The 20,111-nt window shown below is 38.5% G+C and overlaps 1 protein-coding gene across 1 annotated transcript in view; it reads left to right on the forward strand.

The window, feature by feature from the left end:
* The window catches only part of PREX2 (phosphatidylinositol-3,4,5-trisphosphate dependent Rac exchange factor 2), a 288,646-nt gene that overhangs the window by 153,095 nt on the left and 115,440 nt on the right, over positions 1–20,111 (forward strand). The window contains exons 20-25 of the mRNA XM_026662446.1: positions 169–305; positions 6,673–6,790; positions 7,801–7,985; positions 10,960–11,121; positions 15,152–15,374; positions 15,815–16,022. Coding sequence (XP_026518231.1) covers positions 169–305; positions 6,673–6,790; positions 7,801–7,985; positions 10,960–11,121; positions 15,152–15,374; positions 15,815–16,022 — 1,033 coding nt within the window. The remainder of the gene's footprint in view (positions 1–168; positions 306–6,672; positions 6,791–7,800; positions 7,986–10,959; positions 11,122–15,151; positions 15,375–15,814; positions 16,023–20,111) is intronic.

Raw genomic sequence — 20,111 nt, forward strand, 5'->3', positions numbered from 1 at the left:
AGGGACCCCTGAATCTTTGCAGAGTCTCACTGAACTCTATTGTACTAGCAACAGTCATGCAAGAATCAATAGTAGCAGATACTTATGCAGATTGAGGCACTTGGACTGTATGTTTAAAAGGGGATCTTTTAACATGGAATTTGGCAACTTTCACAATTGTTTTTAAAGGAACTGTGGCAGCTGCAGCAGGTCTCCACCCTGGACAGTGCATAATTAAAGTGAATGGAATTAATGTCAGCAAAGAGACTCATGCAAGTGTTATTGCCCACGTCACAGCCTGCAGGAAATACAGGCGTCCAATGCAGGTAGACAAGTTTACTGCTTATGCCCTCATTGCTCTATCCATTGTTTATTTTTGTTCTTTACATCCAGTTGTGGGGGGGGGGAGGTGGCTAATTAACATATAAAAACTGATGATTACTTAATATTTATTGCTGATACTCAAGGTCTCTTTAAGTTCTGCTTCAAAAAACTAAGCTTTTAACTAAAGTTTTCTCATGTTATCTTTTTAAAGGATTATTTCCAGCAGTATTATAGCTCTGTGCAGAAAAAACCATGAAATATATTCTCATCTGGATGGAGTGGAGTTTATACCGCTAGCTGTGTGCTCATGAGAACATAACACAAACAGTTGATCTTTTTCCTGACTTTTATTAACACTTAGCACATACAGAGCAGAGTGAATATATCCTGTCTGTAAAAGTCTCTCTCCACTTCCATTACAGTGCAGTGTTAGAAAATAAATATTATTTCAAGGATTCTGAGTGTCCTTTTTTTAATATGAGCAAATAAATTATTATTGCTTTTAGTTTAGAAAGAAAATTGAATTTCCACAGTAATTGTCATGATAAAACAAAACAGCTGGATTCAGTAATGTAATCTTTCCACGTTCTTGGAAATTCTTCATAAACTGTGAACCAGTTAATTAACTTCACAATGTCTTTCAGTGAGCGTTGAAGTCCAATTAAAACTAAATGTGAAATCCTCCTTTCAGACCTAGTGAACAGATATGAGATAAGCAGCAGAAATAGGGGGTTGTTTCAACTGCATTATGCAAATACTGCTTCATGAAAATGTTTCTTTGGATTTCTTTGTGCTCCAGTACAGAATTGAGGCAGTTATCTCTGAATTCTGGTCAAAGGGTTATTTTTACTCCCAGATACAGTAGCATGGATTCTTTTGCCCTAAACTGGCTAAATTAAAGGGATAAAAAATACTTTATACCTGAGGTGGACTGACTGTTTCACAGATGTGGATTTGCTATGGAGATGGGTGGGCATCCAGAAAAGGAGAACTTAAAAATTGACTGCTTGCATGCCTATCATTAGGTGAACAATTACTGCAACTGGATGTGAATTCCATTAAAAGTTGTTTGGTATATCACAAAATATATATTCTTCTTCCAACATACAGCATTTTCTGGTGTTTAAAGGGAAACTCATCTGGCTCAGAGCAGCATGCTGAAATTTCCAGAGATAACACAAATCTCTACAGTCTGAGGGCTGTAATACTTTGGTTTAATTTTGGTTGTTGGGTTTATTGTTTGGGTGCTGAGTGGTGCTGGTGGCCTGTGATATACAGGAGGTCAGACTAGATGATCTGGCAGTCCTTTTATATAGCACTCTTGGAAAACCTGGGTAAGAATAATATATTTTGGAATAGTCTTTTGTGTTAACTTTAGTGAACTTTCTGGTTTCTGATGCATCACACTGCAATGTTAGTGACTTTCCTGGCTAGTAGTACTTCAGCACAGGGGCATCCATTATCATTTGTTTTACTGTGTCAAATGCTTGCTGTTGGGGACCTTCCCAGTCCCTCTCAACATCCTGCCTTGTGAGCTAATGGATGGGTTTCAGTACTGTAGTCAGGTGTAGACAGAACATGGACAGAAAATGTATCTTTGCTGTGGAACCTTTTCACATCCACTGGCGCTACCATGTCTCTGACTGCCTTGATCTTGTTGAGATCTGCGTTTGGTCCCTCTGCTATGAGTAGATGTATATGTATATTCTCATGCTGTTTGAGTCACACTTTTTCTAGGTTCAGTTTTATGTTCTTGTCTCTGCATTGCTGTAGAAACTTGCAGTTTTCTGTCATACTCTTGTTCAGCTTCTGTATCATCGCTCCCTTCACCTATAATGAGGATATCATCTGCAGGGCCGGCTCCAGGGTTTTGGCCGCCCCAAGCAGCCAAAAAAAAAAAAAAAAAAAAAAACCCCCCCACCCCCCCCCCCCCCCCCCCCGGGGAAGGCCCCTTGCTCCGAGTGGGAGTGAGGGACCGTCCACCGAATTGCCGCCGAATAGCTGGACGTGCCGCCCCTCTCCCGAGCAGCCGCCCCAAGCACCTGCTTGCCAAGCTGGTGCCTGGAGCTGGCCCTGATCATCTGCAATTATTTTCACCCCAGACAACCTTTCCAGTGTTTGGGTGAGTCTTCTCTGGAACATCTCTGGGGCTGGCATCATGCCCATCGGTTTGCACAGCCATCTACAGGGACAAAATGATATTGCAAAGGTTGTCAGCATACTGGACTTGTATCCAGCCTTATATGTCAAAACTCATCCATCACATTAGAGACTACAAAAATTCTGGCTTTGGAAAGCTCTACCAAGAGGTCATCAATTGTGGGAAGTGGATAAAGGGACAATGCCTTGTTCAGTGGCTTTAGGTCTATGCAGATATGTAATTTTACTGATGGCTTCTTTACCATTGCCATGCTTCTTACCCAGCCTATACTGGCCTCTACTGGTGCTATGATATGCCTGCGCTGCAGACTTTCATGCTTCTTGAGTATTGGATTACATAGTGCCACTGGAATTTTCCTTCATGGTAAACTCAAAGGTTCCACTGTTGGGTCCATTTCCTGTTGAAGCTTTCCTTTGAGGCACCCATTGCCTTTAAAAACATCCCTACATTCTTTTAAAATGGTCTCCATTGTCCATGGGATTTCCCTTTTTGCTTCTTGCACTCTAGCTATAAAATTCTGATGCTGCACCTTATCTGACCTGTGGCTTGTATGGCTGTATTCCCCAAGAGGGGTCGATGGTGTTTATCATCCTCCACCACCACAAACTTCTGCTGGTATCATCTGTTATTTTTTGGATTAGTGATTATGAGGTCACATTTTCCTATGGACAGCATTAATCTCACATTGTACGTTATTAGATTGTGTCTGCTCTCTGTGAAAGGTATGTTTGATCATATTGCAGGAGACCCCGCTATCCAGCTGAAATTGCATAGGGTGTTTCCCTATTAACACTCTTGCATTCATAGAGGTTGGCATTGTCCCTTGTTGCTATCTTGTCCCAACAGCTTGAACATAATATGCGCTCAGACTCAAGGAGAGAATAATGATGTTATCAACACTGTCTGATGTGCCATCTCCCTCTTGTACACATCTGATTGGATTTTTCTGGGACCGTTCTCTGCTCTTGTACACATTGGTAAAATGATTCAACTTGCCACATTCCTTGCAATGTTGTCCTAGTGTGTGGCACTTCTCATTGAGCCGCCCATGCTGTCTTCCACAGCTAGTGCCCCTCACTATGTGTATGGAACCCTGGCTACTTGCTCTCCTGTGCTCTTGACTGCATATACTTGTGGAGTTGTTGTGCCTCCTAGGGCTCTCATCCTTTCACTTGAGGCTTCTGCTCCCCATCTGTCTAATGTGAGAGTGCCTTTCCAGAGCAGCCACTCTTTCAGGAGGTGATCCCAAGTGCCACAGACTGTCCTTTCCCAAATCAGGAAGTCTGTCAAGTCTTCAAAATTGCACGTAGTAGCCACTGTGTATAAGGCAGAAATATAGGGATCTAGCCATTTAGGGTGACCAGCTAGCAAGTGTAAAAAATCGGGACGGGAGATGGGGGGGGGTAATGGGCACCTATATAAGACAAAGCCCCTAAAATTGGGACTGTCCCTATAAAATAGTGACATCTGGTCACCCTATAGCCATTCTCCTTTGGCTTGGTCTCTAGTGAAAAATCTGTGTTTTGTCACAGTTTTGTTCTGCTTTAGGGAGGAATAGTTTCCCAGGGCTCCTAGGGCTGCTGTGAGGCTTGAGGCAGTGATGTGCTTCTGAGGGGTGCAGATATCTCTGCCTTGTTCCCTAATAAGGTAAAATAACAGTTTTACTTTCCTGCTGTTGTCATCCTCTTGAATGGCCAGGTCTGTGTCCAGCTCAAACTCCTCCTTCCACTGGGTCCATCTCTAGTCTAGAATTGGATATGCAAAATCCAGGGCTCTTGGGGGCTTCAAACTGAGTTCCATGGCTCATGCTGCCACCTGCTGCACTGCAGAGAACTCACAGCTCAAATGCTGCCACCCTGTTTCATTCACAAAAAGTGAAACAGAATGCAGGTTAAGCTGAACAAGTGGAACTTTAGTAAACCCTCTGCACTGCTCTGTCCATGTGGCTGAGTGGCTTCCTGCCTAACTCCACCCATTCCCTGTCTTCCTGGTGTGCCCTCAATAACAGCCCCTCCAAGGTATATGGTCCTCTGACTGCAGTTCCACTGATCATGATACAAGACCTATTAGTTTCTTTGTTGGTGACACTAAACGTGACTTCACAGAAGATCCTGTAGAGTTTGTGCATGAGCTTTAGCTTACATGCATTATATAGCGCTCTTGGAAAACCCTGTTAAGAATAGTATATTGTGGAATAGTCTTTTATGTTAACTTTTGTGATCCTGCACTTTCAGCATAAATAAATAGAAATACATTTCAGATAATGTTACTCCTTGTGATAGGCTGTCTAATGTCAGGTTAGGAATAATAAGGAACCTGTTCTGTGTTAGCCAGAATAAGGCACCCTATGAACCAACAATGGGTACTTAAATCTCAACTTAGATATGGGTATAGGTACTGGCTGAGTGCTTCCCATGTGTCTGAGCAGAGGAGGCTTGTAAAGTACTCTGTAGTCAAATCAGCAACATCTGGATCAACCTAGGAAGTAGAATGGATTCAAAATGATTTCCTCTGGCCTGCTTGTGCACAACAAACTGCAAGCAATCAAGACAGTTCCTTGAGAAGATTTTGTCCAAAAGTTAAAATACAAAATGTTAAATGCTGACATTTCCCCTTTCCCCCTCCCTCTTCCTGTCCCTTTCCTCCAGTCTCCTCCTCCTCCTATCTTTTTTTTTCCCCCACCTTAAATGCTATGTCTGTGTAATATTGAATGATTTTGTACAGTTTGGTCTTGCAGCTTTGACAAGTTGTAAAGTTGTGTAATTGAATAATTGTATTTGCTATCCTGTGAAATGTGCAGTATTTGGTAACATAAAGAGCTGTATGTTGTTTACCTTTTTTGTATTTTTTATTGCTTCTTTATGAAAATCAATAAAAGTTTCATAAAATCTTAAGCATCCTTAATGACATATAAATAGTTCAGAGTAAAAGGTAAAAAAGATTCAAATGTGGGTTTATCTAGAGAGAAAATATATCTTAATCCTTCAGGATATTATACTAACCATTACTTTGCAGATGATTGTAAAGGTAATGAATGTGTATTTTACCTTAACCAAGCACAACCTGCTTTAACAGTTTGTATAGAAGACATACTCAAGTTTGACTCTTGGCATCCTTGCTTAACTTTCATTTCATCCCACTCTTTCCTCTTTACAGGCTGTGATTTGAGTTCAGTCACAATGCAGGATTATTTTTGTCATTTATTCTGCTATAGTAATTGGAGGGTGAGAGATTGATAGGTACATTGCATGTCAACTATGGAGATGAGAAGGGTGTTCTGCCAACTCCATACAGTATTTGATTAGCATAATACATTATTAAATACATTGAAATATTAATTAGAGCTCAAAATATCTGATTATGCATCCCCCACTGCTGGATACAAGTAAGATCAAGTTTTGTGCAACACTTCTGAGGAAAAAAACGTCTGATCTGCATGGAATAGAGGCAATTCTATACTGAGTATAGGCAGGGCCGGCTCCAGCATTTCTGCCGCCCCAAGCAAAAAAAAAAAGCCGCGATCGGCGGCGGCAGTTCAGCGGCAGGTCCTTCGCTCCTAGAGGGAGTGAGGGACCTGCCGCCCCCGAATTGCCGCAGATGCCGCCCCTCTCCCTTGGCCGCCCCAAGCACCTGCTTGTTAAGCTGGTGCCTGGAGCCAGCCCTGAGTATAGGCATAAGGATTCCTACAGACACCACCAGTGGAGTTCTCCAGGTGCACATAATGCAAAGTGGGAGTGGTTTAGAGGCAAAGTGAATGTGTTATGCCCCCATGGCTGGTGTTCAACAATCAATGCAAGCTCCAGTAGGTGTCCAGCAGGTTTAGTGAGATAGAAGTTGGTTCTGTTGTTTTTATAGCTTCCTGTCATAATAAGGTTTTCAGTGTATTAAAACAACTTGTTTTAGGTATGCATTAAGGACATTTTTATTGACACACAAAACAAAGTGTAGCAATACTGCATACACTGTTTAAACAAATGAACTGATGAAATCTCTGTTATTGGTACAGTATGTTTCTCTACAGCTGGTTTTAGATAAAATCAATCTCACTCCTCTGTCATTTCCAATGTTATTGTTTGTTTTCAAAATGAAGTGCAGATAGTAATTGATAAACATCCTGTTCAGGTAAGGAATTGAAATAACTATTTCCTGTTTGAAAGCAGTGAAATGAGACAGCTTTGATGATACATGCAATTTTTTTTCTTTTATAGCAAGATTCCATACAGTGGGTATATAACAGTATAGAGAGTGCACAGGAAGACCTTCAGAAAGCGAACTCCAAACCCCCTGGAGATGAGGGAGGAGATGCCTTTGACTGCAAAGTGGAAGGTGTGATCTTTATTTTTTGCATGTCATCCTTTAGAATTTCTTTCTGTTAGCAAGGAACATAGAAATTTCTTCTTCCCACTAGGGAAACTGAAAGCAGACTACAGGTTTTAATTTACATAAGGATTTATATGCAATTGCATATCTGACACAGAGGAGAATTAAAAATACCATCACCCTATAATAATGTGTGAATTAGCTTAACAGTTTCTTGGATCCATGAGAAATTTTGTAGTATCGCACTTTCATTAAAATCTCATTCATTTGCATTCATAGGACATCTTATCCTATAAATTATCTGGATAAAATTCACAAATAAAATAATTTAAGGGGAATTAAAATTAATTCAAAGCTCTATTGGATCACAAATAATGAGGATACTTTTCAGGCAAAAGTTATGAGTCTACAAGGATGATTGAGAAAATGCTTAATAGCTGACTTTCAATTAATTTCTCTGGGCAAATGCTGCCCTCAGAGTTGTATGTGTGTCTCTGGAGCAAGCATTCAGTAGGGGGAGGGATAGCTCAGTGGTTTGAGCATTGGCCTGCTAAACCCAGGCTTGTGAGGTCAATCCTTGAGGGGGCTACTTAGAGATCTGGGACAAAAATCTGTCTGGGGATTGGTCCTGCTTTGAGCAGGGGGTTGGACTAGATGACCTTCCAACCCTGATATTTTACAGTTTAAACAAGGGTTTTCCAACTTTCCATTCCTATTTGTTGCTACATCTCCATATTGTAAGAAAAGCAGAATGTCTCCCTTTACAACCAATAGGTTTTGTCATAGGATATTTCAGCAGGCTTTCTCACACTTCATCTAACCCGAGTTTTAGTCAGCCCCAGACCTGAGTTTTTCTGAGTTTGTCACCTAGTCACCTTGGGATTTCTTGATGTTCATTTCAATAGAAATTATCAAAACATCGCTACTTCCATAGGGTCTGCAGTGATTGTTCTTTTATTTTGATTTAGGTCTGAAGCAGCCAAAACAAAACTAACTATTAATTTTCTTTGCTGTAGAAGTAATTGACAAGTTTAACACAATGGCAATAATTGATGGGAGGAAGGATCATGTGAGTCTCACTGTTGATAATGTTCATCTGGAATATGGAGTGGTTTATGAGTATGACAGTACGGCTGGAATAAAATGCCATGTGGTGGAGAAAATGATTGAACCAAAGGGCTTTTTCAGCTTGACTGCAAAGGTATGAGGCCTATGTAGAAAAATTACATTTTTATGTGTATTAATTTTGTATTATACTTAATTCCACTGAAGTCACATCTATCCATTATTAATTGAGAGGGACATCTGGTTTTATTTCATGTCTAATATTTGCAGGTCACCTTTGTCCCGCTGACATTTTGAATCATGACTATGTACTCAGTAAGCAAAATAAGTTATGTTGTGGTCATAAATTGAACATCTCAACTCAACAAATGCCAAAGAATTCCTTTTTTTGCTATCAAAAAAAGTTCAAAGAAGTTCAGAGACTTATTGTAATTGAACCTCAAAACATTTTGAAGGGTCAGGATATGAAGTGTCACACAAAAAATATTCAAGACCCCATTTTCAAATGGTCTGTAACCTGACCTCCAAAACTGCAGGTACAACTTTCTGAACTTAAGTTTCTGTGCATACACAAAAGTAGCAAGGTGCCTTGCTGGGTTTTTTCACATATTATCTCCCTCCGAATAGACACAGGAATATGCATCTGCAAAAACATAGATTAGGAAAATGTTGCACAAAAATTTTGAGGCTACTTTGGAAATTTTCATCTGAATACTTCCAAAGCTGCAAAAGTGGGACTTCTTATTAATAACATGGGAAAGATGTCTTAATTAGAGCTGTTGCATTTTACATCTAACTATTAATTATCAATTCATGTAGGAATACTGCTTTTTATTAATTCCTGTTTCATCACTTACACAGTTACAGGCAAGGATAAATAAAAATTAAAGCCAAAATTTTGTAGAGTGAATTCAATTTCTGCAGGTTATCTTTTCATTGATTAAATCATTGAACCACAGGGATGTTATTACTTGCTCCAATAATACAGTACGTAGAAGTGTTTGTAATTTAAATATTTTTTACTAATCTTATGTTTTTAGGATTAATTTTTCCACTGCCATACTCTGAGTATTTGTAAGAAAACTAGAGCTTCCAGAACACTGACTTTTGGCCTCAATTAGTACAACTACCTTATACTGAGTCAAGCCAGTTCAGGAATTGGTTGCAGATCTTCAAGGAACACCTAGGTGCTGCAGAAAGTGGTGCTGGTTAATCATTGTGTCTGTCTTCCCTCTAAAGATACATCTAAATTAAGATGGGATGTAGACTCCAGACACTGCCTGCCCAGCTAGCACAGGTCTAAATAGCAGTGTAGACAGTGAGGCACGGCTTAGGCGAGTAGAGTACCCTGCACACCTGAACCCTAGGGTATATACCCTACGCTACGGGACTCTGTATAGGTCTGTCACATCTTACGCGCATTTAACATGCGCGATTTCAGCTTTACGCGGTCGGCAAAAACAAACAAAAAAAGGAAAAAATAACAATTTCAATACTGTACCTGTAGTGCGGACGATTTCACCCACCATTCAACTCAATGTAATTTTGACTATACGCGGTTTTCGCTTTACGCGCTAACTGTGGAATGGAACCCCTGTGTAAGATGAGACTCGCCTGTATATGCTCAAACAATGCCTCCCACATCTGAGCTGATATTTTTAGCAGTGTATTGTCCTGCTGCCTCCCCCTGGTTGAGCCTTTCCCTATTGCCTCCCTGCTGCTGGAGCATTTCACTGCCACTTGTAGCTTCATCCACAGTGAAAAATGTGGATGCAGTCTGCCTTTTACTGTGGCACGTAGTTACATGTATAGTGCCTGTATTCTACTTGCTGCCATAAGTGTAGATATAGTCTAAGTCAGTACTGACCACTGTCTCATTATGGTATCAGGAATCACTGTGCTACTGCAAAAACTGGGCTTGATTCTTAACTGGACTGCATCTTGTGTAATTGTTTACACTAGTGCAAAATGGGTGTATAACATTACAAACTCAGAATGGTAGCATTTTACATCCGCTTCACACTGATGTGAACGACTACACCAAGTGTAGGTTAATGGAGAATCAGACCCCCCGCTGTCTTTCATGTGGGATGTTAAACAGAGATTATGGTGGTTAAAAATGTCATGGCACTTGATTCAATCCCAACTTGAAATTTCAGAAGGTGGTTTCACATTCTACTAACCTAAATTCCTCTGCACTTGCAGTTGGATATAATACTTTTCTTCATTTTCTTCCTTGTGTTGCTTTGCAGTATTAAATAGTTGTATATTCCTTGTCAAAGGCAGCTATGTTTCAGTAGGGTGGGGAAGGGGCCCTTCTGCATTGCTTTCCTACACTGCGGAGGGATGAGGCTTAATTAGTGAAAGTTTGTAAAGCAGGTCAAGGTTCTCAAATGAAAGATACTATAGTAGTGCAGAGTTTTACCGTTATTAAATATATAATGAAAAATGTGATCCAAAGCTGTTCTGCAGAAGACTTGGTACTGTTTTTAAATAAACTTCATTATAGCAATAGAAGAAGCAAAATATTTTGAAGAAGAGTTTTGCATTATTAATTAGATCTGAGGAAACTGAAATTTTTAATTAATTTACTGACTGAATACAGTGAAACTTGTACCTTAATGAATATGATAATTGTCAGCTCATCTCATCTATGCTGAACAAATAGTAAAAATGACTGAGCTGAGTTCTCATGTACGCTGATTTCGTGAGTCAGTATCACATAATCTGTCAACAGGTTAGTTTTATTATAAATGTTGTAGCTGATAAGTCAGCATCCCATAATATGTACACTTAATTGAAATAAATGCTTGCTAGCAGAAAATGTATTTCAAGAAAGACATAATGGTTACGTTAATAGTGATAGAACAAGTCCATGAAACCACTGTATGTAACTTGTATAGTTGGAGTTTCTATTACTAAGACAAGGAGTTACTAAAGGGAACCCTTTCCTCCCAACGCATCATCCTTTCTAGTTACGCAGCATACCTAAAATGTTAAGGGACAATTGATTTTCAGGTTTTTTAGCTTGTAAATATCAGGACTGATAAGTAATGTTCATTTTAGTCATCTGACTTCATAATGTACTGCCATTGTCTTTATTACTACAGATTCTTGAAGCACTGGCTAAAAGTGATGAGCATTTTGTGCAAAACTGCAACAGCCTAAATTCTTTAAATGAAGTAATCCCCACTGACCTCCAAAGTAGATTCAGTGTAATTTGCAGCGAGAAAATTGAGCATATCTACCGAAGAATCTCTAGTTATAAAAAGGTATGGATCAGAAAATGTCTTGAAAATCTGCTATTTCCTTGTTGTGGAAGAACCAACAAAAAGTAATGAATTTGAATGTCTATTAAACATTTCGGTTGCAATGACAAAACTGGCGGTTAAATTTGACCCACCCAGATGCCTGAGTACCTAAACTGAGTGATTGCATAATTATATTGTGATGGGGTGTATAAACCCCACACTGATGAGGAAGGTGCCAGAGATGCTGTGCGGGCAGGGCTAGTTCCACCCCTCCTGTATGATATCATGTATGATAGGCAGGAGGCCTTTAAAATGGAGGAAACTGCAGTCAGCTGGGTTGGAAGGAGCAGGACTGCTCTAGGTAAAAGACTGCTGTAGTGACTCCTGGAGCCACCAGGGGAACACCCATCTGAGAGATCTTCACCCCCACCCTACCAGAGAGTGCGGTGAGCTCCCAGGGAAAGACTTAAGAAGGCTTGCAAGGGGCAGGGGCCCCTTGTAACCAGTAAGGAACTAGGGCCTGTGCTGGAGCCACCCAGTGCAAGTAACTGGGAGTGGTCAGGTTTTCCCAGCATCAGGGAGAAAAACCTCAGGAAGTCCTTTAAATATACATGTGCCCTTCATTATGCCTTTCATTCATGGGATAGGTCTTATCCTCTCTTCGTCATGTTGAACATATAGATAGTAACCAGCTTGATAACCAGAAATTCTGTGTATTTCCAATGAAAGACCAAGCACTCTGTTTCACAGCATTCATAAATCTAGTGAATTTTCAGAACTTACCCGAAGTGAAGCGATATTAGTGATATTAAATTCTTCTCATATTGCATGTTAATTTAAAATATAAAGTTGTTATAAGTTAACTCCTCACTTGCAGACTGTAGTTTGAGTCAACCCTTTCCACTTTTACTACTGACAGACTGCACTGTAAATTATCAGACAACTGTTAGCTAATCGTCGAGTTTGTAAAAATGGCAAAAAGTGTGTTGCATATTGTAAGGAAATGAGTGAACACATTACTTGAGTTTGGTCTGCAATTTCACACTATTTCTATGTGACTAGTTTAACTAAGCTAGGCATAAACTAATCAAACCTTTGCCCATTCCCCCAAGTGAACCTGCATTTCTCTCCTCCTGACCTCTAGTTTCCTCCCTCCCCTGCCCCAATTATTTGTGAATTGTGGGGCCAGTCTGAACTAGGTCTGATACCTCTTCTTTGAATTGTTTGCACCCTCTGTCATCTGGATCTAGGATGTGAGATTTGCAAACTGGTCTGTTCTGGGATTTTGCAAGAAAAAATTCAAAATAGAGGTGAGAGGTTTAATGTGGACTCTAACAGACCCTGCATATGAAAATTGGAGGAGGGATGGGACAGAGGTCGGGGGGGAGGAGTTGCTTCCTAGACGGTAATGACCCTTTCTTAGGGAATGACTACTCAGCAGCTAGGAGGGTGCTCCCTAATGAAGGTGAACAGCCCTTGTCCAGCTTGAGCTAGCATATTAAATATAGCAGTGTGGCTGCGGTGACATAGGTGGTGACTTGGGCTACCTGCCCAAATACAATCCTGCCGAACTCCCTGAGTACATATGTGGGTGGCTAGCCCAGGCTGCCACCAAAGCTGCTGTAGTCACATTGCTAGTTTTAGCATATCAGCTCAAGCAGAGCCACCGTGTGTCTGTCTACCCAACTAGGAAGCACCCTCCAAGCCGCTGGGTAGACATACCTCTAGAGATTTTGGCCAGTATAAGTCTAAACATCCAGACTTTCATATGTCTATCTAAAGTGAACCTCGGGTTTCTTGAGATGGGAGCATCACTTATTTTAACCATTCAGTCAGAAATGTTCTTTAGAGGTTAGGTAACTAATAGCTGTCTCATATACCTTTCCTGTTTTCTACTGTGAACTGAGTATGATGCATAGTCTTTATGAACAAGAGTGCTCGGCAAGAACAGCAAGAGTTTGAGTCTAGGTTGAAGTACAATGGCACAGCCACGTTGGAAAACGTCACAGAACCTTTAATTGCAATATCTGCTTCTACCCAGTGTGATCCACACTTTCAGAAGTCTCAAACTCACCCTCACCAAAATCAATAAGTATGATGCAGGTTCACAGTTTAGCTCTCAATGACTGTTAGAAACACTGTTGGAGTGTTCATATTCCAGGAATAGATATGCCCTTCTTTTGGCAAGGTAAATGTAGCCATAGTAACAAAAGTCTCTCAGAATGCCTTAGCTTTACTGTAAGTTTCACTGTGAAAGTTTGAACTCTATAAATAGAAACCCAGTGGCTTTCCGGAGTTCCTGTTATTTCAGAATATTTTGCTTGTAATACACTTTGAGTTCAGTGCCATGGGCCCCAGATGTTTCTCAATACATGTATGAAAAGAAGTTTGGACTTGACTTATGACCTGATTAAATCATAACCAGGCATTTGGTCTCTGTGGAACAGGATGTGTGGGAGATTCAAATATGAAATATGTACTGCTTGGAGGAACATTTTACCAGTAGATATTCTTAGTGCCTTCTTAATTCTTGGTACATTCTTCAGTTTTAAACAATTCCATAATTGGACTTCGTGTAATCTCCAGGATCCTGTCCTAGATACAAATATTTAAGTATAATTCATTAGTTGAATCTTGGTTGTACAGAAATGTTTATCAAGCTTACACAGAGTCAGTAGCATCACAAGTAAACACATGTTTAAATCCCAATACATAAAGCTACCACTTTATGGGCGGTGCGGGAGGGGATATAGCTTGACTCAGTTAAAAGATACTTAAAGCCAGATAATCAGTGAAATGTACATGGACATTTAATTGGGTAAGCACTTTGAAAGGTAACTTTTAAAAAAATATTCTGATGCATGTGAACCTAATGATCAGCGTTGTTTAATAAGGTATGTGCCTTGTTATGTAATAATTTAACTGGAGATGAGATGTGATTAAAATACCGGCTACTTGCAGGTGATGATGGATGTTCCCATTAAAATCTCCCCTGATTCTAGACTGTGAATTGAATGGGGAGATACATGTTTTCACATAAACCCTAATCAAGTTGTGTTTCACATCATGTGGTCACTTAATCTAAGATTTTATAATGGTCTTGTCATCATGATTATGATCTAATTCTCTGAAGTAACACTACTTGGGAAAGGGGACAAGAATAGTTACAGGAATGAACATAAGAAGAAATCTTCATTGATTCAGAGGAACACTGTAGAAGTAAAATAGATGTACTGCCTGTGGGTCAATAAATGTCCCTGCACTATTTCAATCTAATTTTTCAAAGATTTATTTCTTAGAAGTCTATGCCTTATTTAACCAGTACTTCAGTTTTCAAAGTTGAGACATTTTCTAATTCCCAAGTGTAGCAAAGTTTGTAAAATATCAAAGGGGTAGCTTTGTTAGTCTGGATCTGTAAAAGCAGCAAAGAGTCCTGTGGCACCTCATAGATTTACAAACATATAGGAGCATATATCACCCACGAAAGTTCATGCTCCTATACGTCTTTTAGTCTATAAGTTGCCATAGGACCCTTTGCTGCTTTTGTAAAATATGGAGATTATAGTTTGTTTTACTGTAATTTTGCAGCAACTTCATTCTCAATATGATAAATTCATAATTTTAGCTTCCAGTTTTATATTTATTAGAAACTAAACTAAACTAAAGCAAATATCTGAGAGTGTTTTTAGATAATGCACACTTGAAAATACCGGAAATTTGCTATGTTTGTAGTTTTTAGGGACCTCTCATACTTTCTGGAGCTCATCCTCAGAAGCACAGGACTTCAAATGGGACTAATATTGAGACATTTGACAGAAAATAAATGGGTTAAATCCTTAATATAAATCTATTTCTAATTTGCAAAAATTACCCATAATTTGTTTTAAAAATAAAAACCTAAAATCAGAAAGAACTCCTCACCTCCTCCCAAAAAATGGAAATTTGAAAGGTTAGGTAGAATGCCTAAAGCATTTTTAAGCTTTGTTTTCCACCTGGCTACCTATGCACAGAAAACTATTAATCAGAACTTTCTTCTCTTTCTTACTTCTAGTTTTCACGAGTGTTAAAAAATAGAGCATGGCCTACCTTTAAACAGGCCAAGTCAAAGATCTCACCACTTCACAGCAGCGATTTCTGTCCAACCAACTGCCATATCAATGTAATGGAAGTCTCTTATCCTAAAACCTCAACTTCTCTTGGTAGTGCCTTTGGTGTGCAGCTAGACAGCAGAAAGCATTCTTCACATGAGAAAGAAAACAAAAATAGTGAGCAAGGTAAGCCAGCATGCCCACCTAAACTTGAACGAAGAATATTTACCAATTCTCCTAGTTTATAGTTTTCAGATTTAACCAGTTCTGGACACTATCTCAATATTAAACATAAGGACACTCCACTAAGAAATGGCTATATATTGTTAGTATGGATTTGCTTATAAATTTATAAGAAAATCTTGATATAATTATGTACTAACTCTTTCCTTTGTGTTACATTACATGGCACATTAACATGCAGAATTATATAGCCCTCCTCTTTACCAAGAACAGATCAACTAATTTTTCCACGTTTATACTTCCAACATTGAATTTATAAGATAAAATATGAAAAATTAATATTTTAATCAGGTAATTATTTCCCGTTATAGATTTGACTTTTAAAAGTAATTTGTGTTGAAAGATAAAAGATGTGAACTTGACCTTATTTGCATCACATGCAGGTAAACTGAGTCCCATGGTTTACATACAACATACCATTACCACCATGGCAGCCCCTTCAGGACATTCCCTAGGTCAACAGGAAGGCCATGGTCTGAGATATCTGTTAAAGGAAGAGGACTTAGAAACACAAGATGTCTATCAGAAATTGTTGGGCAAATTGCAAACTGCACTGAAAGAGGTGGAAACGTGTGTCTCTCAGATAGATGAGTAAGTAAATGATACCGTCTGTATATGCCTTTAATGTCCCATGGGATTAGGGTGACCAGATAGCAACTGTGAAAAAACGGGACAGGGAGTGGGGGATAATAGGCGCCTATATAAGAAAAAGTCCCCCAAAATGGGACTGTCCCTATAAAAACGGGACATCTGGTCACCCTACATGGGATATATTGATAAATCAAATGTGGGCATTCCAAACTATTGATGCATAAACTTGCTTGGTCTAATCTAAACCCATCTGAACGTTGTTGCATGAGATCAGCAGAAGCAGTCCCCGTTCATATTCAAGTAGAGCTACAATGGTCCAAAGAATTTAAGTGCAGGCAATTTTGAACTTTGTTCTCTCTCGCGCTCTTTTTTCTTTCTTTCTGAGCGTGACATAGTTTCTACTTCGCTTCATTGAACCACTATAGCTTTTCTCTTGGCTGTGGAAACAGTAACTGTTTGGGGGGAAGAGGCAATATGAGATCCATGTCATCTCTCAGACTTCACTAGGAGAGAAAACAAGAGCAAAGGAACAAAAAAATAATTTTTATTTAAATTTTATGGCACTACTGAGTGGCTTTAAATTTAAACCTAAATTTATAAAAATACAAATACTAGAAACTTTTTTTAACAAATAAATTAGGTTCACTTAGTCAGCAAGAGCTACTATTTAATGATCTCCCAGGAGCAGAAATACTTGGGACTAGAACAGCTGCTTTCAAGACCAGTAAACTTTTCTAAGGCCTGGCCCTTGATCAGTGCTCAGGAAGAAAAATTATCAATACCTCCTTTGGAGGTAAGCAGTGATGTACATCTTGTTTCCAAACGGCTACTATGTGTTTTTTCTCCCCCCTAGATGTATGCTGTATAGTATAACAGGTTTGAAGTGGTTAAATGAAAGTAAATACAGCTTAGGGTTTGCAAAAGAATGTAAGAGATAAATCTCCACTCCCCATGTCTTTACACATAATTTAACTAATTAATTTAGCAAATCAGAAATAAAATCTTTTCATTGCTGGATGAGCACAAAAATAAAGCAACAGCATTATAATGTCTTAAAATTGTCAGTCTTCTTTAAAGTTATGAAATGATGAATACGTTTTGTATTTGAAGGCTCAATTAATATTTCAGTAGTTTCTGGTTACTTAGGCTATCGTTGGTTTCCCCCCTGCTCCCTAGAGTTTGCATAAAGCCTCAGGGACTTCTGAGCTTTCTTTCATACAAGCATGAATGTGCTATCTATAAGAATATATAAATTTTGTGGGTCACACAGTTGCAAACATAAACAGTACACAAGAGTCTGGGTTAATATTTTTCTTCATTAACAGAGTCTCTGTAAATTGAACTGGTAGGAAAACCTATATAAGGTGCAAAGATTTATTTTAAAGGTTTTACACTTTACTGCCTATAAGCATCAGACTTTTCATCTTTATTCCCTGTGGACTTTGACTGCACTGCCAGAGTTTGATTGTCTTGGCGGAAAGTAGTTCTGTACAGGAAGCAGGATACCCAAGAGGACTACTTAAAAGCTCCAAACAGGAAGAATGGGAAAGATGGAGGCCAGGATAGTCTGGGTGTGAACTGTTAATACAGTACACCATGTACTGCTTACAACACAGTCATGACCATTAGTTCTTAGGGTAAAAGAGGGAATGTTAAGAAATAAAACACATAAAATAATACAAAATAATTAAATTACTCTGCTTGAATCAAAATGTGCGAATGTGTTCTTTAATAACCATGCATATATATATATTTATGTACATTTAAACAAACTGATCCTTCCAGTTTTCAACTACTGCAGAATTCCTGTTAATAGATTTGCTGTTATGGTGTAAAAATAAAATCAAAATCAATATTTGGTGAATTATTAACTATTTATTATTATTACTATGATTGGTTTCCAATGTACTAGGTACTGTATAAACAAAAGATATTCAGGGAAAAAGTCTGTGTCACAGCAATTAATCTTAGGGATTGAGAATGCTATACAAAAAATGATCAAATGGTTTCTTTAGAGGCTCTGGGTGAAATCCTGGCCTGTTGAAGTCAATGGCAAAATGTTCATTAACTTCAACAGGGCCAGATTTCAATCTGTGTGTGTGTGTGTGAGAGAGAGAGATTATGCTTAATAGATAGTAAAAATTATATGCTGCTAGTGGTACAGCAAATTAACATTATAGGGATAATCTACACTCGGATATTGTGCCTCTCAATGGATGATTTTGAAACCTTTGAAGAACTACTTAAATCTCTATCAGTTTCTGAGACAATATATTATTTATGTATGCTCAAAGATTTTATGGTTTTAACATTGAGTTAGTTTTTTAAATGTTGTGTTACACAGAATGACTAAAACTATTGTGTTAGCAGAATTCTGAGTGTGAAGGAAAATATGTTCATTCAGAAAAAATCACTTCCCTATATGGCAATCAGTCAGGGTGTGCTGAGTTTGTGGAACAAAACTTTGCAGAACAGTTTGGAATTGCATTGATTTCAAGTAGATTATATTCATCAAAGCAGTGGAGAGATTAGTAGTTTGGTACTGATGTGGCTCTGTAGCTGAACAAAGTTATTAGGTGAGTTATTATCTTTTCATTAGTGTTTAGAATTGGTATATGCTACCTTCCTCAGTTAGACCTGTGCAAATCTCTCAAAACTGAATGTAAAAGTTTACAGTGCTTTTAATCAGAAATGTCCTTTGTTAATTTTGATTGATAAAATGCCTTTAGCATCAGTGATTTATTGTGTAGGTAGGTAGTGTAAAGAAGGGGAATTCTGTAAGCTGCCTTTTAAAAACCAAAGAGGATATTTTCAGTCTCACGAATACAAGTGTTTTGCAGTTGCTCTTTAGATGTAAAGATATGATGTCACCTACACTTGTGCCCCTGACATATATTTGATCTTGGGTTAGAAGCAGAGCACTTGCCAACACTACCAAGACAACCGTGGTGACAGCTGTTACTTAACAAACACAGTATAGGGATTCAAAGCTTTTAAACTATTTTTGAACATAGCCCGGCCACTGCTAATTTAAAAGATAGCTAGAAAGGACTTGTTGCAGAAGTATAATGCTGCATCTAATTTTTTGTTCAGATGTTATTAATGTTAATCTTCCTTTGCAGTTTTGATTTCCAGTAACTGGAATTAAAATAACATTGTGTGTATTCGTTTTTTCTTTCATAAAGTCTATTAGAACATGTGTTTCATGGGATGAAGATGAATAACTATATAGTAGTATGACTTCGTTGTGGTATTTGTACATGTTCAGGTATAAAAATTTCCACAGCTTTTGGGTGCCAGTTGATCACATCAAGTTTCAAATGGAGCTCTACGTAGAGGCTTCTGGATAAGTACAATAGAACTCTGTTTATGCGACCCTCCACTATCCAGCTCTCTGTATTAACCGAACAACCAGTGCACACAGGTCCAGAAGTGAGTGATTTCTCCTCTGGCTGCTAGACAGCGCTGCAGCCTTGCACCTTCTCATTCTCCAGATTATCTGAATTTTTGATTTATCCAATCTCGCCCTAGTCCCAATTAGATCATATAAATGGAGTTCTGCTGTTATCAAATGAGTAAGGTATGATTCAGAGAGGTGCTGTTCATAAACGTGATGGCCCACACTACCTAATTGGTCATGGCAAATCAAGTGACACATCACTTTATCTGACCAGTTATGGTGGTGTGGTCATTTGGAATGTTGATGAAGGTACAGACTTTAAAATAAAATTTCCCAGAACCTTTTATTAGAATAAGGCAGAATGACACATAAAAGCTAGTAGTTTGGGTATCATAAACATTTAGTAAGTAATTACCTGTTTTGCACAGAGAAATGTTTTCTGTGGTTAATTTACTAGTTTTGCATATGCAAATATATGGTTTAAGTTTATTATTAGTCACCAAAAGGACTTCAAGGATATAATATGGTAACTTTTTTTCCCCAAGAAGAAGAATTGGTTTATTGCAAGACTTACTATTTTGTGTTGCTTTGATTGAAGCATGATTTTGACTCATTAAACTTTTGTTGTTTTTTACAGTAGTGTCTTTTTTTTTTTTTTTTTTTTTTTTTTTTTTTTTTTTTTTTTTTTT

The sequence above is a fragment of the Terrapene carolina genome, unplaced genomic scaffold (assembly GCF_002925995.2).
Source record: "Terrapene carolina triunguis isolate 2854851 unplaced genomic scaffold, T_m_triunguis-2.0 Scaffold58, whole genome shotgun sequence".
NCBI classification, from domain to species: Eukaryota; Metazoa; Chordata; order Testudines; family Emydidae; genus Terrapene; species Terrapene triunguis.